This window comes from Bos javanicus, chromosome 27 (assembly GCF_032452875.1).
Source record: "Bos javanicus breed banteng chromosome 27, ARS-OSU_banteng_1.0, whole genome shotgun sequence".
NCBI classification, from domain to species: Eukaryota; Metazoa; Chordata; class Mammalia; order Artiodactyla; family Bovidae; genus Bos; species Bos javanicus.
The window spans coordinates 33,823,468-33,848,721 of record NC_083894.1 but is presented as its reverse complement, the minus strand read 5'-3'; the positions used below and the strand labels follow the sequence as shown (position 1 = coordinate 33,848,721).

Genomic DNA, 25,254 nt, shown 5'->3' with positions numbered 1-25,254 from the left:
TCTCCTCCTGCCCCCAATCCCTCCCAGCCTCCGAGTCTTTTCCAATGAGTCAACTCTTCGCATGAGGTGCCCAAAGTATTGGAGTTTCAGCTTTAGCATCAGTCCTTCCAAAGAACACCCAGGACTGATTTCAGCCTTACTCAAAATATACATCCCACAGAAGCGAGCATAGCACCTGGTTTATAGGTACATATACATGGGAATGTATTAATAACTCAGGTAAGCAAGCATGCTTTAGGTACCAACCCTGCACTAATAACATACACTAGTTCATAAGGTAGGTATGATTATTATTGCCATTTTAAAGATGCGGACATCTGCCCAACTGAAGAGTTAAGTGATTACTTTCCAAAGCTTCCTGAACTAAGCTACTCCTGGAATTCCAGCCCAGGTCTGCCTGATCCACAGCTTCTGCTCTTAATCACTTTCTGTGCAGCCTCCCTGAATAACTGAAATGACATTTCCCTGTACCTTTTACCAAAGCCAACTCACTTGCTTCCTCCGGTTTGGGGAAGGTAGACCTTCCTGCAAGACTAGAAGCTATAATTTTCCATAATAATCAGTTTTATCTTAAAATCAGAACTTTCTCTTCATACATGTCCATACTTGTTTACATTTCTTTTTAAAAGTAATTTTATTTTATTTATTGGCTGCACCTCATGGTGTGCGGGACCTTAGTTCATCAACCAGGGATTGAACCCTTGCCCTCTACACTGGCAATGGGGAGTTTTAACCACTGGACCACCAGGGAAGTCCCCCACATGTGTTGATATTTCATAGTAGAACTCTGTTAAGACAGATTTATCTGGTTAAATTTCATACTTGATTAAATTTTTCTAAAATATAAACTGTGAGCATTCTGAAACATACTTTTCTCCCTCAAAAGACAAATGCATTCACGCATCACTTGTGAGATTTTCGTGTATTTTTATGTTTTTTAAAAAGGAACAATAGATTTTGAAAATGCAACGGCCCGAGTAGGGGAACTTCCTTGAGGTCAGTGTTATCCATGGCCACCATGTGTCCGGCAGGAAATCTGTAGCCGGTGACATTAACAATGACCGTGGAGACACTTGTGGCTGTACATCCGAATGAGGCAGGATAAAAAGCATGCTTTTTGCTCTTCATGTATATCACAGGCATCGAAGCTCATGTTTCTCATCTTTCACCTGGTCTGTGCCAAGTGGTTTGTAGGGCTGACTCATTAAGCCTGCACACTCTGATGAGGCCAAAACTCTCAACACAGCCCACATGTGTTTATGTCCTTCTCAATGCCCTCACTCCAGCAGGGTCCGGCATTCCTGGGTGGTATTCCTAGGCTTAGACCAAGGATGGCTTTAATGATTATTTTTAGGCAAGCTTTGGTAAATATATAAGGCATGTGCAGAATCTCCTTGGAGAAAGAGACCCTCTATTGCAAAAGCACAGGATAATCTGACAATCGAGAATCAATTCCTCACCCGGACAGCTGAATCCAGCACAAAAAGCCCTGAGTTCATCTCTTCAGCATCCTATCAGAGAACGATTCAAATATTTACTTTTGAGTTACACCAGCCACATGCTCACCAAGATTAAATAGTCAACCGTCATCCTTGGCTAAAACAACTTACTGCTCAGAGATAAAACCTATTAGCATGCTTTTCATATAAATATATGATCTTTATGTCATCCTCAGAGCAGCCTGTGAAGTGGACGTTGTCACCATTCCCAGTTTACATACAAGGAAGCAGACTCAGAGAGGTTAAGGATCAGATAAAAGAGCTCCAGATACTAAGGAGCAAAGCCTAGAATTCAACCCCGGGCAATCTGCCTCTAAAACTCTGAATATCATCACAGTTATTACACTGCCCCTTGTTTGCTTGTTTATTTAATATTTATTTATTTGGCTGTACTGGGTCTTAGTTGCGGCACAGGGATCTCCAGAGTGGGGGTTCAGTAGATGCAGTGCAGGGGCTTAGCTGCCCCATACCCGCCATACCCCCAGCAACCTGCTCCTGCCTCGTGAAAGCTTAGTTCCCAAACCAGGGATCGAACCCTCATCCCCTGCACTGGAAGGCAAAGTCTTAACCACTGGACCACCAGAGGCATCCCTTACGTTTGCTTTTTATTAAGTTAAATCAACTTTGCAATTCTTTTTCTCATTAGGTATAAGCATTGCTGATTCAGATTTCTCCCTCATTTGGGAGGAATTAAAGGAAAAAGTGGGGTGTGTTCTGCCTGCTGAGATAATAGTTTGTTTCCTAAAATCAATCCCAACACTCCCGTGGGAAACGGCTGCAGCAGGACCTCTGGAGTCAGAATCTGGGTCCCCCACCTTGTAGCTCTGTGACCTTGAACAAGTCATTTCTCTTTGTATTGATATTTCAGCTTCCTCACCAATAAAATGAGGGCCATAACAAAAATGAATTCAGTGTTCTTGGGGACTAACTAACACGCAGAGTATTTAGAACAGGGTTTGGCACATTTTTAATCTACTCAATAATTCTCAGCTATTCTTACGATTAATAAGATGCCTGGACTAAGTTTAGATTCGAGAACATATGTAAACCATCAGGAGGAACAACTAACATGTCTATCATCTGGATATTCTGGAAATTACTTTGTCTTGAAAAGAGAATCCAAAGAGGCCCCTCCCACGGCCCAGACTGTCTGTATGTGATGGCTAAGTGTATCTTTCTCAAACTAAACAGCTTTGGCACTGGCTGAATTAAAATAGAGTATGGATTCTTTGACATTACCTCCAGGACACACACACACACACACTTTAAACATTTTTAATTAAACGCTTAAAGATGGCTTGGGTTCTCAGATAAATAGTTATCATCAACACATCCTCTCTGCGATAAGACAGCAAGGCCACCTTTCAAACCGCAGCAACTTGCTCTAAATCACGTTCCTAAAAATGGCCCTTCGAAACTTGCATTTCAGTACTTGGTGTTCCCAGTTGTTGCTGTCCCAGAACAAAAGCCTAATTGCTGCCGCTACAATACAGTCCTTTCTCTGAGATCATCACGAAGCCCTCGGAGCAAACAAGAGGGAGTTCTTGCGAACAACGAGCACGGCATCAAGTTCCTGGACCCTGAAGGCCAACACGAGCCGAGTTATCTTTGCGACTCGAGTCCCTTTCTAATCTCTACTCCTGTAGCAACTGGCTCCGTCTCGGGGGTGTTTCTGAGCCCTTGAGGACACGTGTGTGTTCCTGCTTGGACGAGTCTGGAAAACTTCGGGGTCCTCTAATCCCCGCCTCCCCCCGCCCCGGGCACAGCAAGGGCGGGCGCGGGTCCGCAGCCCGCCTGGGGGCGATACTGCCCCCGTGGGGTCGTGGTCGTGCGTCCCCCGGGCCCCGCAAGGTGAGGCTTGGGGCGGGATGTCCCACCAGGCCCACCCCTGCGCCCCGCAGGCGCGCGCGGGAGTCCCCACTTTCCCAGCCCGGGTGGGACGGGCGCCGTGCGTTCCCATCCCGGGCCGGCACTCAAAGCCCCGAACAGCGGCCCCGGGGATCTGGGGGACGGGAGTTGGGGGTGCTGGGACTCACGCGGTCTCTCGGGGTCTCGGGGACCTCTCCGCGGTCGGCTCCCGGCCCCTCGGGCTCTGAGAGTGGGCGCCTCCCATGGCTCAGAGCGCGGGGCCCCGGCTGCGCCCGCCGGTGGTTGCTCCGCGGCGCGCCGGCCCGGCCCGGACCCCGCCGGGAGGAGGAGGCGGGCGCCGGAGGAAGGGTGGGGCCGCGGGGTGGGCGGGGGTGCCGGGGACAGGGTCCTGGCCGCCGGGAGCGCCGGCAAAAGGGCGTTGCTGGAGACGATGCGACTTCTCCGCCAATCGCAGGGCTCGGCCCGCCCGGCGGCCCGGGGACCCCCGCCCGGAGATCCTTCCCGGGCGAGGCTGAACGCGCGGGTCTCGCAGCCAGGGAGCCCCCCCGGGCGGCGGAGGGCGACAGGTGGACTGGGGCGGGGGGTGCCCGGTGGCAATCGCCCTCCCAGTTCGCCCGGGCCGCGGGCCGGCCCCCGGGGAGCCCCCGCGCGCGGCTGCCAGCGGCGCAGCTGGGAGGGGGCCCCGCGGGGCGGCCGTGCGGAGAAGCCCCGGGAGGGGGCGGTGTGCGCTGGCACCCCAGACCCGGGCCGCCTTCCCCGCCAGGCGGCCTCCCCCAGCCGCTTGTCCGGCACAGAGGGCTGCGCAGAGTCGTGTAGAAAACGGAGGGGACCTGTTCGTGCCCCCCCAAACTCGAGACAAGTTCCTGCGCCCTCCCCGAGTCTTGCTTTCTTTTAATTTGTAAAATAAGAGGGCTATGATCATTCTTGACCTCTTAATGTCCCTTCCGGTTCTGACAACCAATGAATGAATTCTCTTCCGAACTCTTGTGTTGGAAATAAGATCCTGTCCCTCCCATCAGCCCTGTGATGTACCTACTCACAGTCCTTACAGGGCTTCCCTGGTGGTTCAGATGGTTAAAGAATCTGCGTGCAATGCAGGAGATCCAGGATTGAACTGGGTTGGGAAGACTCCCTGGAGGAGGGAATGGCAACCCACTCCAGTATTCTTGCCTGGAGAACTCCATGGACAGAGGAGCCTGGTCGGTTACAGTCCTTGGGGTCACAAAAAGTTGGATTCGACTGAGAGACTAACACACCATACTCCTTATAACTTCCTTTCAAAATATTTCAGGCTCTTCATCCGTTCCCACCTCCCAGTTCGCTCTCCTCCATCCCAGGGTTTCTTTTAGTTTAAAATATGGAATGCCCTCTTTTCCTAACACCTGTTTATCCTTCCAGACCCAACTCAGATTGCCTTCTACACCACTATCCTGCATTCTGATCTTACAGCTTTTTATTATTGCCTGTTTCCTTCACTAGAAGGTAAACTCCACGACGGGGAGTTTATTTCGTTTTCATTGTCCTCCCAATTCTGCCGGGCACATACCTAGTAGATACCCATCATTGCTGATAAATGCATCCATCCTACATATGTTATCACCCTGCTCCCATACCTTGTTAATTCCTCCAGCATAGCACCTACCGATCTTATTTTGCAACTATCTCTTCATTTATTTCTTTCAGTTCTTTAAGGGCAAGAATACTTTCTTATCTCTGTACCCAAGCTTACTGCCTGGCACAACGCCTGTATCCTGGCTTATGTACAATAAATATTTGCCAAATGAATGAATGAACCTGTGGTTAAGCACACAGACTGGTGTTAACTTCTGAATGTTAACTAACTGAATGTTAACTTCCTCCTTGAGTGAAAACTACAGGCAGGAAAGATGTATGCAGCTACATTTTCATGTTTCCACAAAGGATGGGAAACTCCTACTATATTTACAATGACTCTTTTTTTTTATGTCAAATGTTGACTTCCTGTTTATGCATTATCTTTACCCTCCTATAGCCAGAGAGTCCCCAGCGTTCAGGATGCTGCTGGGTTATAGATAGACATAAACAAGCAGAATATTTGGGGCTGGGAAAAGAAACATTAATTAGTACACCAGCAGAGTGAGACGGGGAATGAGGTTTTGTGGGGAGGATTTCATAGAGCTGAAAAAAGTTGACTCTTGGCAGATGATTTTTTTTAAAAGTTCGAATTCTCCCTGCATTCTGTCTGGAATACTAAGGCAATGTGATTGAAGTGTCATTGAGAAGGCAAACAACCCTGTCAGAGCTGTGGCCCTTTCCTGAGGAACTGTTCAGCCCCCCCAGGGAGAAAGGTGGGTCATTCCAAGGGGGAAATGGGAGGGGAAGCCACGGCAGAAGGAAAAGGGGGATGGGAAAGTTTTATCCCCCTCCCCGCACCCCCAGTAGACAAGAGGGGCTGTTAGGAGGAGCTTTCTTACTGTTTCTGCAGAAAAGCAGAGGATAGTACTCTTGCCTGGAAAATCCCGGGGATGGAGGAGCCTGGTAGGCTACAGTCTATGGGGTCGCTAAGAGTCGAACACGACTGAGCGACTTCACTTTCACTTTTCACTTTCATGCATTGGAGAAGGAAATGGCAATCCACTCCGGTGTTCTTGCCTGGAGAATCCCAGGGACGGGGAAGCCTGGTGAGCTGCCGTCTACGGGGTCGCACAGAGTCGGACACGACTGAAGCGACGCAGCAGCAGCATCACTAAAATGGTTGAAAGGAAAAGAAATGAAGCCTATATCCTACTGTGGTGCAGAGAAACAGAGAGAATGAAGGGGAAAAGGAGTCTGCACAGAATGTGAAAGGTAGTCCCGCAGGGGCACAAAGGGCATCTCTACTGAGACGCTTGTGTTTACTGCTCTTGCTGCCCTGGCTGATACAGAGACAGGGGTAATCAGTGAAGTCAGTGCAGGGAATTCTTTTTTTTTTTTTAACTTTTTATTTTTTATTGGAATATAGCCAATTAACAATGTTGTGAGAGTTTCAGGTGCACAGCAAAGGAGCTCAGCCATATGTATCCATGTATCCATTCCCCGCCACCCCAACCTCCCCTCCCATCCAGGCTGCCTCATCACACTGAGCAGAGTTCCCTGTGCTGTACAGTAGGTCCTTGTTGGGTATCCATTTTAAATATAGTCATGTGTACATGTCAATTCCAAACTCTATAACTACCCCTCCCTGCCCCCTCCTTCTCCCGGGCAACCATAAGTCTATTCTCTAAGTCTGTGAGTCTGTTAGGGAAAGCAATTACTGTCTGGGGGGAAATAAATGGAATGAGGGCTTTTCAGAGAAAAGGCCTGATGTCCCCAGGAGGGGTAGTATCTGATACCCAGTGTTAGGGTTTCCCCTTGTGCTTTGTAATTCTGTTAGTAAGGTATTTTTTAAACATTGAAAAAAGAGTGAAAAAAGAAAATTTAACAAACCGAAATTCAAGATTTCCCCTGAGATGGCAAAAGACACCCTTCAGTGTCAAATCCTACCCCCAGAAGTTTACTTTTGCTCAGAAGAGGGATGGGCGCTAATGCTCAATGGGTACCAGAGTACTCTGTGCTCGGTGGTTGACAAAAGTAACCACAGTTAGTTCTCAGAGTGCTGGGGAAGGATCACAGTACGTAATATCTGTTGAACACTGTATGTGCCAGATACTGTTCTCAGTGCGTTAATTTATTAACTCATTTAGTACATCACGGCATTTTGGGAAGGTACTTTCAGTATCCTCAATTTACAAAGAGTAAAGTGAAGCACAGAAAGATTAAACACACCTAAGTTCACTCAGTAAGAAATAGCAGGACTATCTACCTTCCAATGCAGGGGACATAAGTTTGATCCCTGGTCTGGGACGATCTCACATCCCACGAAGCAACTAAGCCTGTGAGCCACGACTGCTGAGCCCGCGTGCTGCAAAGACTGAAGCCCACACACCCCAGAGCCTTTGCTCTGCGACAAGAGAAGCCATCACAAATGAGAAGGCCTCGAACCACAACTAGAGAAAGCCGCCTCACAGCAATGAAAATCCAGCACAGCAATAAGTAAATGAATAAATAGCAGAGCCCAGGTTCTAACCCAGGTAGGCTAGGTCCAGAGCTATCACACAGAGCTTAGCTTCTACGCTGTATTTCCTTAATTTTTACACTGTGCGCCCCACTTTAAGCTGAAGAAACTGACAAGTAGAGAGGTAAGTGGTATTTAAACCCAGTTCTGTCTTGATTACAAAGCTTATGTTTCACATGTATTTCCCCCCCGCCCCTTCAAAGTAGACAAGTTGGGAAGCTACATGCTTATCTTAGAGCTGTACCATCCTTCCTGTTTTGGAAATTATTTAAATGCCAATTTATAGCCACAGGATAAAACTGGATTTACTGCTTAAGAGTCACACACTGTTCTTGAAACCAGGTAGCGCTCCAACACTGTTCTCAATTTTCAAAATAGTTTTGACTACTCTAGATCCTTTGTCTTACTGTATACATTTTAAACTAAATTTTATTTAAATAATTTTATTTATTAATAAAATTATTTAAATAAAATAAATTTTAAAATAAAATTATAAATTTATTTTTTTAAAACCTGTTTGGATTTCTACAGGGATTATATTGATTCTATTGACTAATTCAAATGGAGATTCCCAGTTTAACAGTTTTGAGACTTCCGATCCGTAGACATGATACAGCTCTCTATTCATGTAGATTTTCTTGAATTTCCCATAGCTTTATAGTTTTCAGCCAACAGATCTTACATATCTCTTGCTAACTTTATTCCTAAGTGTATTTATACTACTGTAAATGGAATTGTTTTATAATTTTACTTTCTAAATGTTGCTGCTGCTGCTGCTAAGTCGCTTCAGTCATGTCCGACTCTGTGCGACCCCATAGATGGCAACCCACCAGGCTCCCCCGTCCCTGGGATTCTCTAGGCAAGAACACTGGAGTGGGTTGCCATTTCCTTCTCCAATGCATGAAAGTGAAAAGTGAAAGTGAAGTCGCTCAGTCATGTCCGACTCTTAGCGACCCCATGGACTGCAGCCTATCAGGCTCCTCCGTCCATGGGATTTTCCAGGCAAGAGTACTGGAGTGGGGTGCCATTGCCTTCTCCATTCTAAATGTTCAGATCAGATCAGATCAGTCGCTCAGTCATGTCCGACTCTTTGCGGGCCTCCCTGTCCATCACCAACTCCCGGAGTTCACTCAGACTCACGTCCATCGAGTCAGTGATGCCATCCAGCCATCTCATCCTCTGTCGTCCCCTTCTCCTCCTGCCCCCAATCCCTCCCAGCATCAGAGTCCTTTCCAATGAGTCAACTCTTCGCATGAGGTGGCCAAAGTACTGGAGTTTCAGCTTTAACATCATTCCTTCCAAAGAAATCCCAGGGCTGATCTCCTTCAGAATGGACTGGTTGGATCTCCTTGCAGTGCAAGGGACTCTCAAGAGTCTTCTCCAACACCACAATTCAAAAGCATCAATTCTTCGGCACTCAGCCTTCTTCACAGTCCAACTCTCACATCCATACATGACCACAGGAAAAACCATAGCCTTGACTAGACGAACCTTTGTTGGCAAAGCAATGTCTCTGCTTTTGAATATGCTATCTAGGTTGGTCATAACTTTCCTTCCAAGGAGTAAGCGTCTTTTAATCTCATGGCTGCAGTCACCATCTGCAGTGATTTTGGAGCCCCCAAAAATAAAGTCTGACACTGTTTCCACTGTTTCCCCATCTAGAAGTGATGGGACCGGATGCCATGATCTTCGTTTTCTGAATGTTGAGCTTTAAGCCAACTTTTTCACTCTCCTCTTTCACCTTCATCAAGAGGCCTTTTAGTTCCTCTTCACTTTCTGCCATAAGGGTGGTGTCATCTGCATATCTGAGGTTATTGATATTTCTCCCAGCAATCTTGATTCCAGCTTGTGTTTCTTCCAGTCCAGCATTTCTCATGATGTGCTCTGCATATAAGTTAAATAAACAGGGTGACAATATACAGCCTTGACGAACTCCTTTTCCTATTTGGAACCAGTCTGTTGTTCCATGTCCAGTCCTAACTGTTGCTTCCTGACCTGCATACAAATTTCTCAAGAGGCAGATCAGGTGTTCTGGTATTCCCATCTCTTTCAGAATTGTCCACAGTTTATCGTGATCCACACAGTCAAAGGCTTTGGCATAGTCAGTAAAGCAGAAATAGATGTTTTGCTGGAACTCTCTTGCTTTTTCGATGATCCAGCAGATGCTGGCAATTTGATCTCTGGATTCCTCTGCCTTTTCTAAAACCAGCTTGAACATCAGGAAGTTCACTGTTCACATATTGCTGAAGCCTGGCTTGGAGAATTTTGAGCATTACTTTACTAGTGTGTGAGATGAGTGCAATTGTGCGGTAGTTTGAGCATTCTTTGGCATTGCCTTTCTTTGGGATTGGAATGAAAACTGACCTTTTCCAGTCCTGTGGCCACTGCTGAGTTTTCCAAATTTGCTGGCATATTGACTGCAGCACTTTCACAGCATCATCTTTTAGGATTTGGAATAGCTCAACTGGAATTCCATCACCTCCACTAGCTTTGTTCGTAGTGATGCTTTCTAAGGCCCACTTGACTTCACATTGTTGCTAGTAAATAGAAATATAGTCGACATTTGTGTATTGTATCCTGCAGCCTTGCTAAACTCACTTATTACTTCTAATAGCTTTTTTGTGGGTTCCTTGGGTTTTTCTATACAATATCATTTGCAAATAAAGATAGTTTTACTTCTTTCTTTATAATCTGTATGCTTTTTTCCCCTTGCTTGGCTGCATTGACTAGGCACTTCTATACATTGTTAAATAAAACTAGTAATCCTTGCCTTGTTCCTTTTCTTAGGTAGAAAGCATAAAATCCTTCACATTGTAGTATATTAGCTGTCAGATTTTGCAGATGCAGTTGAGAAGATTTTTTTTTAATTTATAATTTACTAAAACATTTCTATAATAAAAGGATGTTGTATTTTGACAAATGCTATTTCTACATTTATTAAAATGATCATATTGTTTTCCCCCATATTCTATTAATTTGTTGAATTACATAGATTTTTTTGGATGTTAGATCAGTCTTGTATAGCCACTTGATCATGGTGTATAGTTTTCTTATATGCTGCTAATATTTGGATGGCTCATATTTTGTTGAGGAATTTTGTATCTATATTCATGAGGGATATTGGTCTGTAGATTCTTTCTTAAGATGTCTTCATCTGGCTTTGGAATCAAGATAATACTGGGATCATAAAATGAGTTGGAAAGTGTTTCCTCCCCCTTTATTTTTTAAGAGTTTTAAGGAATGGTATTAACATTATTTCTTCTTTAAATGTTTGATAGGATTCACCAGTGAAACCATCTAAGCCTGGAGTTTTCTTTGTCAGAAGGCTTTTCAACTCCAAATTTTGTAATTGATAGAGGGTGTTCAAACATCCTGTGTCTTCTTGGGTCAGCTTCATAATTTACATCTTCCCCAGAAAGTGTCCATTTCACCTAAGTGGTCATTTGTTTGTTAAGCAATAACCTTTCTTATCTTCCTTTTCTTAATACTGGTTGATTGGTTGCATCAGGCCCTAGTTGCTACATGAGGGATTTTCCTCGCAGCATGAGGGCTCTTCAGGTGCGGGCTCTCTAGTTGTGGCACACAGGCTCCAGAGCGCATGGACTCTGTAATCGTGATGTGTAGGCTTAGTTGCCATGTGGGATTTTAGTTCCACAACCTGGGATTGAATCCACATCCCCTTAGGTTTTTCTATAGGCTGTCTGTATTGATAAGCAGATTCTTAACCACTGGACTGCTGGGGAAGTCCTTAGGGTCACATTTAAAGGCATAGAGTTGTTCATACTGCTGACAATGGATTGTTGTTTGGACCTGTTTTAATGTCTGAGGGATCTGTAGCAACATCTTCTTTCATTACTGATATTGGCACTTTCTTTTCTTCTTGTTTGTCAGCCAGGCTTGAAATTTACCAATCCTATTAACTTTTTCAAATGACTGGCCTTTGGTTTTACTGGTTTTCTTTTTTCTGTTCTCTATTTCATTGATTTCTGTCTTATCTTTATAATTTCCTTCCTTCTGATTGCTTTGGGTTTAATTTGCTTTGCTCTTTTTCTAGTTTTAAAGGTGGAAACTTCAATCAGTGATTTGAGACCCTTCTTTTTTTCCTCTTAAAGGCATTCAAAGCTATAAATTATTTCTCTTTAAGTGCTGTTAGCTACATCCCACAAATTTTGAAATGTGTTTTTGTAATCCTTCAGTACAAAATATTTTCTGTCTCTTGTGATTTCGTCTTCACACCAGTCAATATTAAAAGGGTGTTGTTTCATTTCCAAATACTTGGGATTTTCCTCATTCTCTTATTGTTCTTAGTTTATAATTTAATTTTGCTGTGGTCAGAGGACAAATCTTCAAAATTTACGGAGACTTGTTTATGGTCCAGAATATAATCTATCCTGATAAACCCATTGTGTCCACTTGTATCTATACTTTGCAGTTGTTGGGTGAAGTGTTTCTCTAAATACCAGTTAGGTCCTGGTGGCTGATACGGTTGTTAAGATTTTCTTTCTTTGCTCACTTTTGTTTGTTTATTCAATTTCTAAGAGACATTAAAATCTCCAGTTATGATGGCCTATTTCTACCTTTAATTATGTCCATTTTTGCTGCATGTATGGTGAAGCTGTTATTGAGCATAGACAAATCTGTGATCTTTATGGCGTCTTGAGTAACTAACACTCATCATTCTGTTATCTTTAGTAGTAAATTATTTTTGGAAATCTCTTTTGTTTGATACTAATATAGCCTCTCTAGCCTTCTGTGCTTAATACTGATATATCTTTTACTATCCATCTGAAAGAGGAGAGTGAAAAAGTTGGCTTAAAGCTCAACATTCAGAAAACTAAGATAATGGCATCCGGTCCCATCACTTCATGGCAAGTAGATGGAGAAACAGTAGAAACAGTGGCAGACTTTATTTTCTTGGGCTCCAAAATCACTGCAGATGGTGACTGCAGCCAGGAAATAAAAAGATGCTTACTCCTTGGAAGAAAAGTTATGACCAACCGAGACAGCATATTAAAAATCAGAGACATGACTTTGCCAACAAAGATCTGTCTAGTCAAGGCTATGCTTTTTCCAGTAGTCATGTATGGATATGAGAGTTGGACTATAAAGAAAGCTGAGCACCAAAGAATTGATGCTTTTGAATTGTGGTGTTGGAGAAGACTCTTGAGAGTCCCTTGGACTGCAAGGAGATCCAACCACTTCATCCTAAAGGAGATCAGTCCTGAATATTCATTGGAAGGACTGATGTTGAAGCTGAAACTCCAATACTTTGGCCACCTGATGTGAAGAGCTGACTCACTGGAAAAGACCCTGATGCTGGGAAAGATTGAAGGCAGAAGGAAAAGAGGACGACAGAGGATGAGATGGTTGGATGGCATCACCAACTTAATGGACATGAGTTTGAGTAAACTCCAGGAGTTGGTGATGGACAGGGAGGCTTGGCGTGCTGCAGTCCATGGGGTTGCAAAGAGTTGGACACGACTGAGTGACTGAACTAACTAACTAGTTTTCATCTATTTCTATCTTTGCATTTAAACTATTTTTTTAAACTGGACTTTATTTTTCAGAGTAGTTTTAGGTGCAGAGTTAAAAGGAGCAGAAAGCACAGAGAGTTTATATATAGCCCCTGCCCTCAAACTCACACAGCCTCCCCACTACCAACCCCGTCCCTCCAGAGTGATACATATGTCACAACCAAGGAACCTGCACTGACATGTCACTGTCACCCAAAGTTGATAGTTGACATCAGGGTTCACTCTTGGTATGTATCCTACAAGTTTTGGCAAATATATAATGACATGTCTCCACCATTGCTGTGTCATACGGAAGAGGTTCACTGCCCTAAACATCCTCTGTTCTCTGCCTGTTCATCCTTCCCCTTCCCTCTCCCCTGGCAACCAGTGATACTATGTTTTATTGTCTCCATAGTTTTGCCTGTTGCAGAACGTCATATAGTTAGAATCACACAATATGTAGCCTTTGAAGACTGACTTCTTTCACTTAAGACGTGCATTAAAGATTTCTCCGTGTCTTTCTTGTGGCTTGATAGCTCTTCATGAAAAGTGAAACTGAAAGTGTTAGTCACTCAGTCGTGTCCGACTCTGCGATCACACGGACTGTAGCCCACCAGGCTCCTCTGTCCATGGAATTCTCCAGGCAAGAATACTGGAGTGGGTAACCATTCTTTTCTCCAAGGGATCTTCCTAACCCAGGGATCGAACCCAGGTCTCCTGCATCACAGGCGGATCCTTTACCATCTGAGCCACCAGGGAAGCCCAATAGTTCTTCATATGTTAGATATCTAATTTTGGACTGTATCATGGACATCATCAATACTAAGTTGTGGCGATTTTGGGCTCCATTACTTTTCACTGGTGAGAGTTGTTTTTCTTTCATTTCAGCAGATCATTTTCTCACTAGGCTTGAACTTCATCCCCTGCTTCTTGGGTGGCAGCTCCAGTCTGAGTGCAGACCTTCTGTGTAGTGGAGCTGCTCTGAGTGTTTTCTGCACACATGTATTTCAAGGGTCAGTCTGTGATTTGGTTTGGGGATCTCCTCTTTGACTCTTTCCTTTCTGGGTTCCCCCACTTTTTCAGCATTCATCATTTCCTGACTTCACTTCTTTCACCCCTTATAAGAGCAGGCAGGACTTGAGAGTTTCTCATGTATGCCTCTTTATCACACAAGCCACTGTGCGGACTACACTTAGCCCTGTGCTAAAAGCGTTGGCGGCAGGGACTTCCCTGGTGGTCCAGCGGGTAAGTCTCCAGGCTTCCAGTGCAGGGGGTGTGGGTTCAATCCCTGGTCAGGAAACTAAGATCCTACATGCCTTGAGGTGCAGGTGCGGCCAAAGAAAAAAAAAGCCGTGGCACAGAGACCACTTGTCTGACTCCTCATCTCCTCTTCTCCAAGCAACATGTAGCGCCACAGTCTAACTATTTCTGTTTCTTCAATGCCTTTAGGTAATTGCATTATGTATCTTATCCAAGTTCTAGAGCTTCTTTTCTTTTTTATGTATTAATTAATTTATTTTTGGCTGCTTCAGGTCTTAGTTGCAGCACTCAGGATCTTTCCTTGTGGCACGTGGAATCTTCATCGTGGTGGTGGGCTTTCTCTCTAGCTGCAGCTCACTGACTCAGTTGCCCCAAGGCACCGAGGATCTTAGTCCCCGACCAGGTGTTGAACCCACGTCTCCTATATAGAAGGCAGATTCTTAACCACTGGACCACCAGGAAAGTCCTTAGAGTTACTTCCGTCAGAATGGTCCTAATGCCCAGTAGAGCCTATAATATCCAGGAGTAAAAGCCCATATCTCATTCTTATGAAATGATAATTCTCAGCTTTATCACACATCTTACTCATCATAGTTTTCCCGAGTGATTCTGGCCTGCTTTCGAAAATCAAAGTCACTTCCACAAGATATAGATTTGTTTATTTGTTTGGAATACTAAAAATAATTTGCTATGGGCCCTGCAGATTTTTTTTTTCCTGCAGATGTTTTAAGAGATAAGAACCAAAGTAGTTCATTGCATAACTGTAATAAGTTTATAATCTCTCAAGGTGACAGAGACTAATATTCTCTAATACCTGTTTCCCCCTCTCTCTTAAAACAAGTGAAAACAATGCTGGTTTTTAGATATTCTGAACAAAAGCTATGTTTCCCAGTCTCTATTGCACTTAGATGTGACCAAGTATCTAAATTTTGGTCAATGGAATGGCAACAGAAGTGTCAAGTTCAACCTCTGAGAAGTATCATTCATGGTCAGTGGGGAGGGTACTATGGCCTGAATGTTCGTATCCCCCTAAAATTCATATTAAAATCCAAACATGCAAAGGTGATGGTATTAGAAGACAGAGCAGTTGGGAGACACTAAAATCATCGTGGTGGAGCCCTCATGGATGGGGTCGGTGCCCTTATTATAGAGCTCCAGAGAGATTCTTTACCCCATCCACCTCGTGAGGACACAGCTAGAAAGCATTGCTATGAACTGGGAAGAGGCCCTCATTGGAAAGGAGCCATGCTGGTACCACGATCTCAGACATGCAGCCTCCAAAATTATGAGAAATATAGTTTTGTTGTTTATAAATGACCCAGTCTGTGGTATTTTGTAATAGCAGTCCAGATGGACTAAGACAGTAGGTGATCCCCCCCCTTACCTTTTTTTTTTTTTTTGGCTCTTTCTTTTCCCTGCTGGCTGGAATGCTGTTGAAATAGCCGAGTTCACGCAGCCATACATAATCTTGAGGTGAAGGACTCTCATCCATAACACCATGGAACCTCTAAGCCTGCCCTGAATTGCCTACCGACAGATTTCTTTTATGTAAGTGAAAAATAAACTTACATGCAGTTTAGACACTGTTAGTTTGGATTTCTCTAAGACTCAGCCAAGGCAAATACTAATCAATATTCTGGTCCTTAAAGTGGGGAGAAGGAGAGTCCCATTGTCTTGAAGTTAAAGCTCCTGTAGCTGTAAGAATTATCATACTAGGCAGCCTACCAGTAATCACCCCATTTTGTTCTATATATAAAGAGTGCTATGTAAGCTAGTCTTAACCTTCATATTTCCAGGCCTGAAGTTCACCTCTGGCTGAACCTCTCCATAAAACTTCTTCCCAGGCATCACTGCTAAGCAAATCTACTTGTTATTTGTCCTTTAGTCCCTAAGTCATGTCCAGCACTTTTGCGACCCCATGGACTATAGTCCGCCAGGCTCCTCTGTCTGTGGGATTTCCCAGGCAAGACTACTGGAATGGGTTGCTACTTCCTTCTCCAGGGGATCTTCCCGACCCAGGGGTTGAACCTGCGTCTCCTGCATTGCAGGCAGATTCTTTACCACGTGAGCCACCTGGGAAGCCCAAGCAAATCTATGCCCTATTCCAGATAAACTTCTTCCAATGGAATGCTAAAGCATATTAAAAAGCAGAGAAACTACTTTGCCAGCAAAGGTCCATCTAGTCAAAGCTATGGTTTTTTCAGTAGTCATGTATGGATGTGAGAGTTAGACTATAAGGAAAGCTGAGCGCCGAAGAATTGATGTTTTTGAACTGTGGTGTTGGAGAAGACGCTTGAGAGTCCCTTTGGACTGCAAGGAGATCAAACCAGTCCATCCCAAAGGAAATCAGTCCTGAATATTCATTGGAAGGACTGATGCTGAAACTGAAATTCCAATACTTTGGCCACCTGATGCGAAGAGCTGACTCATTTGAAAAAGCCCCTGATGCTGGGAAAGATTGAGGGCAGGAGGAGAAGAGGACAACAGAGGATGGATGGCACCACTGACTCAATGGACATGAGTTTGAGCAAGCTCCAGGAGTTGGTGATGGACAGGGAAGCCTGGCGTGCTGCAGTCCATGGAGTCACAGAGTCAGACACGACTGAGCTACTGAATTGAACTGAACTGAATGGAATGCTTCCATTCCCTTCTCCCTCAGTGCTATCCTGACTGATTGATTCACTCATCTGACAAGTATATATAAACGCCTACCTTGATGCCTGTCTTAATCTCAGTTCATCTTTGCAAACATACTGGATGAGGTGAGAATCACCTGAAGCCTGCTACCAGCCTCAAGATGACCGACCCTCTTGCAAGAAAGACAAATATCATAAGATATTGCTAGTATGTGGAATCTAAAAAAGTGGTACAAGTGAACTTATTAGAGTCACAGATGCAGAAAACAAACTCATGGTTACCAAGGGGGAAGGAGGTAGGGTGAGGGATAAATTGGGAGATTGGGATTGACACATACACACAGATACACACTGCTTCTGCTGCGGCTGCTAAGTCGCTTCAGTCGTGTCCGACTCTGTGCGACCCCAGAGACGGCAGCCCACCAGGTTTCCCCATCCCTGGGATTCTCCAGCCAAGAACACTGGAGTGGATTGCCATTTCCTTCTCCAAGGCATGAAAGTGAAAAGTGAAAAGTGAAAGTGAAGTCGCTCAGTCGTGTCCGACTCCTAGCGACCCCATGGACTGCAGCCTACCAGGCTCCTCCATCCATGGGATTCTCCAGGCAAGAGTACTGGAGTTACCATTGCCTTCTCCCATATACACACTACTATATGTGAAATAGATAACTAATAAGGACCCACTGAACAGCACAGGGAACTCAATGCTGTAAAGACCTATGTGGGAAAAGAATCTCAAAATAAGTGGATATATGTATATATACCATTCATTTGTATATATATGATATATATATATGTGATATATGTATATATACCACTCACATATATATTTATATATATATACACAACAGTGTAACTGATTCACTTTGTTGTATAGCAGAAATTAATACAACGTAAATCAACTATATTCATTAAAAAATAAATTTTTTTAAATAAAAAAAATTTTTAAAGATTACCTTCTTGCAAATCTACATCCTAATTCCATCTTGCATCATTGTTTTGGCCTAAACAGAACAAAAATGAAAAACTAAGAGGCTGATTCCTGGAACAGAGCTGGAAAGGCTTTTAGAGGCCATCTAGTTCCACCTTCTTTTTTTTAATATAAGTCAGCCAAGGCCCTGGTGCGCCAGTAACTTGCCCAAGGTCAAGAGACAGAGCCAAGGTTGGAACCCGGAGGCAGATTTGCCGATCCCTGCACAGTCCTCTGTTCCTCCCTCAATCCTTATCTCCTTCATTCACACCTAATCCAAATACAAAGATTACACGGCTGTTATTTTGATTAGAAAATAAAACATTTTACTTTAAGAGCCTTCCCATATATCCTCAGTGTCAAAGGGAGAAGTTACCTTTGTTGATTTGTCTTTGAACTGATTCCCAATGGACTCTGAAGAATGAACATGCCTGCAGCCCAGACCAGGGCCTTTTTTCCTCTGGCTTGGAACCCTTGGGACTGAAGAAAATTAAGTCAGGTGGAAGTCACATGCTGACTTACAAGGTAACTTTTCAGTGCAAGCTTCCAGCCAAATGCCCTTCGCCCAAGGCGACTTCTCAGCAATTCCTCCGTAATTCCAACAGCCACTTGGTGTGACTGTTCTCCAACACGCTGTGCTAGCAAAAAAAAAGGTGGGGGGGAGGGGAAGAAAGTGTTCCCCTATTTCAAGGTGAGGCAAGTGTCATCCATCATAAGCGGGAAGTTTCCAGAAGAGAGCTCATTCTTCAGACCTGTGACCTTGGTCTCCTACACAAGCAGCTGTTCACGATTTCAATCTGGATTCTCAGGGAGAGGAATGAACGCTCTTAAAAACCTTCTTCTTCTTTTTTTAAAATTTCATTTACTTGCCATTTCTAGTCCTACATAATGCTTCAGGGACACTGCAAGCTTTGTGGGCTTTTTTGATTTACTTTTTAAGCAGAGTATTTTTTTGTGCTCTGGTATCGTGTTCAGAGACAGAAACTGCCTCTAATTCAAACATCCTGGATACAGTAACCACGAGTATCTTCTTGGAATATTAACTCTTAGTACTTTTCTGGGTCTCTTGCAATTTTGGGGTAGTGACCTGGAACAGCCACTGGGTATTTAAACATGGATTCCCACTCCATTGGGCTTCCCTGGTGGCTCAGTGGTAAAGAATCCGCCTGCCAAGTAGGAGACACAGGTTTGATCCTTGGGTCGGGAAGATCCCCTGGAGAAAGGAATGGCAACCCACTCCAGTATTCTTGCCTGGGAAATCCCATGGACAGAGGAGCCTGGTGGGCTACAGTCCATGGGGTCGAAAAAGAGTCAGACACGACTGAATGACTACGCCACCACCTCCTGCCTCCCACCCCACTGTCTGGTCCTGGGAGTAGAAGGTCAGAAGAGTTCATCCACCAACACTTTATTTCCACCCCCTGACCCAGCAGGTTTTTACGTTAGTTATTCCACCAAAAAACGACAAAGCAGACACAAAAATGAGAAGGCCGGCAAAAGTCCTGAGGGTCTGGGTTCAAGTGAAAATCTACTATTCTCTGGCTGGGCAAAACAAACAGGATCTATGGAATCTGAAAATACTTCAAAGCAGAAACAAACATTAAAAGGAAATCTTTAAAGAGAAACAAAGTAAATATTAAAAGTCCTTTTGGCTCAGAAGCTAAGACTGTCCTAAGAGGTTATGTACAGACCTCGCTTGTTTATCTTAGGACATTTGTGAGCCAGGCAGAGCTGCCAAGTTGCAAGAATAAAACAAAGGCTTTTAGCCTTTCAAATAAGTTAAATAAAAGAAAAAGTAACACAGGTAGAACAAAGCATCAGAGCCACACTTTCTTCGGGAAGTTTTCCACTTTCCTGCAGGTTGAAAGACCAGAGTTGCACTGCAGTGATTCCACATCTGCAGGTAAAAATCCAGGGGCACCCATAGGAGTTAGGATGGAAGAAAATAAAAGTATCCTGCCTTGCCAGGTGTGGCATATGCACAGATCGGAAGGGAGTGCTGTTGTTCTGCAATTTTTGATGTTCAAGGCACGGAACATTTCCAAACAGGATTTGGCCTGTGTAGTCTTAGCTTTGAATTTTTCAACTTTTTCTTGCTGGTACTCACAGCCTTTTATCTACCCTCCACATTGCTATTGATACTGTAATCTACCCCCCCCCCCCACCCCCACCTTTTTTTGAGCATCTGGAGTCTAGGAAGGTGTGGGCAACAGAGTGGGAGTCATAGTTTCCATTCTCCATGAATATGCTTGGTCCCTGATCTTATCTCTAGGACAGAGCAGGGCATAAGCTAGCGAGTGTAAGAAGAGATACAGGGGCTTGAGCAAGGTGGAATGAATATGAAAAATGTAATCCTTGAGTCTTCAGGATCAAAGCAGCTCATCATGGGGCAAGAGCTGAAAGAGGCCAATGGGACCACCTCTGCTCAAGATTCCTGACCAATGGTCAGCCAACTTCTCCTTGGAAACTTCAAAGGTCTTTCTGGCAGACACAGAGTTGCAGCACTCAGACTCTTGTCAAAAATGGATTTAGCAACCCAGCATCAAGGAATGTGGGCTTCCCTGGTGGCACAGTTGTAAAGAATCTGCCTGCTAATGCAGAAGATGCAAGAGATGTGGGTTCCATTCCTGGACTGGAAAGATCCCCTGGAGGAGGAAATGGCAACCCGTTCCAGTATACTTGCTTGGAAAATTCCACGGACAGAGGAGCCTGATGGGCGACAGTTCACAACTGAGCAACTGAGCACACAGCATATCAAAAAATAGAGTTAGCTGCTAACATCCAGCTGTTATTGCTTTCAGAGTCTGCCTAGGATTTTTTTTTTCTTTATATACAATCTGGCTAAACAAAACATTTATTATTTTAACTTAAACAAAAGCCTTTTATATTGGAATATAGCTGATTAACAACGTTGTAATAGTTTCAGGTGCACAGCAGTGACTCAGCCATACACATGCATGTCTCCATTCTCCCCCAGACTCCCCTCCCATCCAGGCTGCCACACTGCACAGAGCAGAGTTCCCTGTGCTCTACAGTAGGTCCTTGTTGGTTATCCATTTTACATACAGCAGCGTGTACATTCTGCTGCTGCTGCTAAGTCGCTTCAGTCGTGTCCGACTCTGTGCGACCCCATAGACGGCAGCCCACCAGGCTCCCCCGTCCCTAGGATTCTCCAGGCAAGAACACTGGGGTGGGTTGCCATTTCCTTCTCCAATGCGTGAAAGTGAAAAGTGAAAGTGAAGTCGCTCAGTCGTGTCCGACTCTTAGCAACCCCATGGACTGCAACCTACCAGGCTCCTCCGTCCATGGGATATTCCAGGCAAGAGTACTGGAGTGGGTTGCACATCCCCAACTCCCTAACCATCCCATCCCCCATCACGCACCCCTGGTAACCACACATTTGTTCTCTAAGTCTGTAAGTCCGTTTCTGCTTTGTAGATAAGTTCATTTATATCATTTATTTTTAGATCCCACATTTAAGGGATACCACACGATATTTCTCTTTCTCCGTCTGACTTACTTCACTCAGTCTGACACTCTTAGATCCATCCATGCTGCTGCAAATGCCTGGGCTTCTGAGCTATCTGCCTTCTCTGGCAGCCCCCAGTCAATGGCTGAGCGAGGGCGGTACAAACTCCTGGCCATCCCAGCCCAATGTGGGAAGTCTCTCTCTGCCAATCTTTGCTTTAGAGCTTCACGTTAGCTCAGCAGAGACTTAGTCCAACCTGTACCATCACTGTCTGAAGGCTGTCCTATTCAATCTTGGGAACAGAAAGTGGACATTAGGCAAAAACTAACGAAATCTAAATGACGTATGGACTTTAGTTAATAATAATGATATATCCATATTGGTTCACGGCAGTCCACTGGTTAAGACTTCATCTTCCAATGGAGGGGGTACAGGTTCGATCCCTGGTTGGGGAACTAAGATCCCACGTGTCTCATGGCCCAAAAACCACAACATAAAAACAGAAGAAATATTACAAGAAATTCAATAAAGACGTTTAAAAAATGGCTGACATAAAAAAATATTTTTAAAAATTGTTACATATGCACCACGTGCGTGCATGCTAGGTCACTTTGCTGCTGCTGCTGCTGCTGCTGCTGCTAAGTCGCTTCAATCATGTCCGACTCTGTTCGACCCCAAAGACGGCAGCCCACCAGGTTCCCCCGTCCTTGGGAGTCTCCAGGCAAGAACACTGGAGTGGGTTGCCATTTCCTTCTCCAAGGCATGAAAGTGAAAAGTGAAAGTGAAGTCGCTCAGTCGTGTCCGACTCCTAGCGACCCCATGGACTGCAGCCTACCAGGCTCCTCCATCCATGGGATTTTCCAGGCAAGAGTACTGGAGTGGGGTGCCATTGCCTTCTCCGTAAGTCACTTTAGTTGTGTCCAACTCTGTAACCGTATGGACAGTAGCCCTCCAGGCTCCTCTGTCCATGGGATTTTCCAGGCAAGATTACTGGAATGCGTTGCCACGCCCTCCTCCAGAGGATTTTCCTGACCCAGGGATCAAACCTGCATCTCATCCATCTCCTGCATTGGCAGGAGTGTTCTTTACCACTAGGGCCACCTGAGAAGCCCATGTACGCCTCACATAATTGTTAGATGATAACAACAGGGGATTTTGGAGGTGGGTTATACTGGAACAGTCTGCACTCCCTTCAACAATTTTTCTGTAAACCTGAAACTGTTGTAAAAGACAAAAGTTATTTTTTTTTAAATCACTCCTTTATATTGTTTAAATTAACTTTCCTATATTTAGTTAACATCTGCCTGTCACTCATTTTACTCAATGCCATTCAGCCTTAAAGAGCAGCTCCAGATCTAAACTCTACCAATAGATGCACTCTGGACATCGGGATTATTGTCTTCTGTAATGTATCCTTCTGTCAATATGACCTATTTGAGGGGATGGTTTGCTTAATCAGCAGTGAAGTGATGCCCTTCCAGTTGTCCTCTATCCAGAGATCATCACACTAGTGTGTGATGAGATAAAGAACTTGTAGCAGAATGCGTATCGACTACATCGTCAATGCATTGTTTAGCCGGGCTGACTTGTTTCCATAGCAAGGCTTTCTCAATGAAGGAAGCTGTGTGTTGCCTCCCCTCTGCCTCAGCCTGCTCACCTCGTGTTGACCAGGTCACTGATCCGCCACAACCTTCAGCACTGCTTCCTCCTTCCACGTAGTAACATACACTTGACATCCAGTGCATTCCTGCTGCCCACCAGCTTCTAGTAAGTGGGACTAACTGGGGTAGGAATCCTACAAAGAGTACGCACAGACTGCTCAGAGGAGTGCACCGCTGAGGTGTGATGGTGCGGAAGTGGCAAAGCCCTCACACCGAGTCCTGAGACTTCCAGTCTTCTCCTGGATCCATCACTGACCAGCTGTGAGTAAGGACATTCCCCTGTCCAGACCTCACTTCCCTCATGTGTAAAACAAGGTGGTGGATTCAGGTGATTTCTGAGGGTATTCAGATTTTCGTTTTGTTTTTGTCTACTGGCCATGCCACGTGCCATGTGGGATCTTAGTTCCCCCGCCAGAGATTGAATCCATGCCCCTTGCGTTGAAAGCACGGAGTCTTAACCACTGGACTGCCAAAGAAGTCCATGGTTTTTTTTTTGTTTTGTTTTGTTTTGTTTTTGGGGGAGGATTCTGGTTTTTGTACTCCAGGATTCAACTCTTTTCTTCAATCTTATAGAAGTGTAGCTGATCTACAGTGTTGTGTTAATTTCTACTGTAGAGCAAAGGGATTCAGTGATACATACATACATATATATATATATACACATTCTTTTTTATATTCTTTTCCATTATGGTTTATCACAGGGTATTGAATATAGTTCCCCGTGCTGTACAGGAGGACCTTGTTGCTCATCCATTCTATATACAATAGTTTGCTTCTGTTAATCCCCAACCCCCAGTTCTAGGATTCGACTCTGGAGTCAAACGACCTCCGCATCCACAGTGTCCCTTGGCTGGGCTCTTCCGAGATCTTGGTGTCCCCATCACACCTGCCAGCGTTTTGCCTCCTGTGGTGTTTCATCTGGTGACATCTGCTGGCTTCAGCTCGGGAACGTTGCTGTGATGGCCAGCTGCCAGGCCCAAAGATAAGGAACCAGAGGGTCTGGGGCTGCAAGGCCTTCTCAGCAACATGTACCCCCGATGACTGAATGATGCTTCTGCGAAGCACGTCAACACATGCGTGGAGTTTTCCAGTTCCGCATATAGAGAGCTTGGAGGTCACCACTCTGTCCTAACAACAAGTAAAAAGATAAACAGACTGAAAAGCCAGTCACTCGTCTGGGATTCATAAGAGGAGGGGAGGACAGAGTGCAAACCGCTGCAGCCAGGACTGAAGAGACGTACAAGGGAAGGCAGGAAGTCGCCACTTAGCAGAGCAGAAAGACACAATCAGAACCACCACGGAAATCACGCTGGGATGAACGGTCACTGACGAATTGCGGGGGGCTCTGGGCTCTGGAGATCGGCCCACGCGGACCTGCAGACAATGGACGGCCATCCCTCTCAGCTGCCTGCGTGCTCACGGGTCCAGGAGTCTGTCATCATTCCATTCATCTGGGGATCGACTGGCACCGAGGCAACCCTGGTCCATGAAAACTGTGGTTCTGTGTTTATTGAATGACCTGCCGACTGCAGGGGGCTTGTGGACATGTACGAGCCACGGAAAGCTGGCACTGGGGAATCATCCTGCGGACACACCCTCTGGTTCCACAGTGCTCAGGGGGGTGTTTGGGTTCTTGTTGTCGATGTATTCCCTAAGACGTATGCAGTCGCTTTGATTCAAATGGCGTCTGTTTGAAAAGAATGGATCATTCACTGGATCACCGGAGAAGGCAATGGCAACCCACTCTAGTCCTCTTGCCTGGAAAATCCCATGGGCGGAGGAGCCTGGTAGGCTGCAATCCATGGGGTCAGGAAGAGTTGAACATGACTGAGCGACTTCCCTTTCCCTTTTCACTTTCATGCATTGGAGAAGGCCATGGCAACCCACTCCAGTGTTCTTGTCTGGAGAATCCCAGGGACGGGGAGCCTGGTGGGCTGCCGTCTATGGGGTCGCACAGAGTCGGACACGACTGAAGCGACTTAGCAGCAGCAGCAGCAGTATGGACAACTCAGAAGGGTTAAAACTCCAAGGGGACCCAGCATTGTGAGATTTACCTCCAGGAGCTCAACCAGATTGCCACGGAGAAAAATCCCCTTGGGCTTCCAGCAAAGGTAAGGGGCAGGAAACCATTTGAAACACACCAGAGAATTCCGTTCTTCTTTTTCAAGTTTTAATTTACATTGGAGTATTGTTGATTAACAATGTTGTGTTAGTTTCACGTGTATAGCAAAGTGATTCAGTTATACATACACATATATCTATGCTTTTTCAAATTTTTTTCCATTTAGGTTATTACAAAATGTGGAGC

General features: G+C 44.9%; 1 protein-coding gene across 7 annotated transcripts in view; it reads right to left on the bottom strand.

The window, feature by feature from the left end:
- TACC1 (transforming acidic coiled-coil containing protein 1) overlaps positions 1-25,254 on the bottom strand; it is a 130,537-nt gene that overhangs the window by 96,372 nt on the left and 8,911 nt on the right. For 2 of the 7 annotated variants that reach the window (XM_061404510.1, XM_061404515.1), the window contains exon 1: positions 3,536-3,693. The exons of 2 other annotated variants lie outside the window; for them this stretch is intronic. In XM_061404510.1, coding sequence (XP_061260494.1) covers positions 3,536-3,612 — 77 coding nt within the window. In that variant the 5' untranslated portion in view covers positions 3,613-3,693. Of the gene's footprint in view, positions 1-3,535; positions 4,255-18,192; positions 18,996-25,254 lie in introns of those variants that run through there. 3 more of the 7 variants (XM_061404511.1, XM_061404514.1, XM_061404521.1) reach the window with 3 other exon arrangements.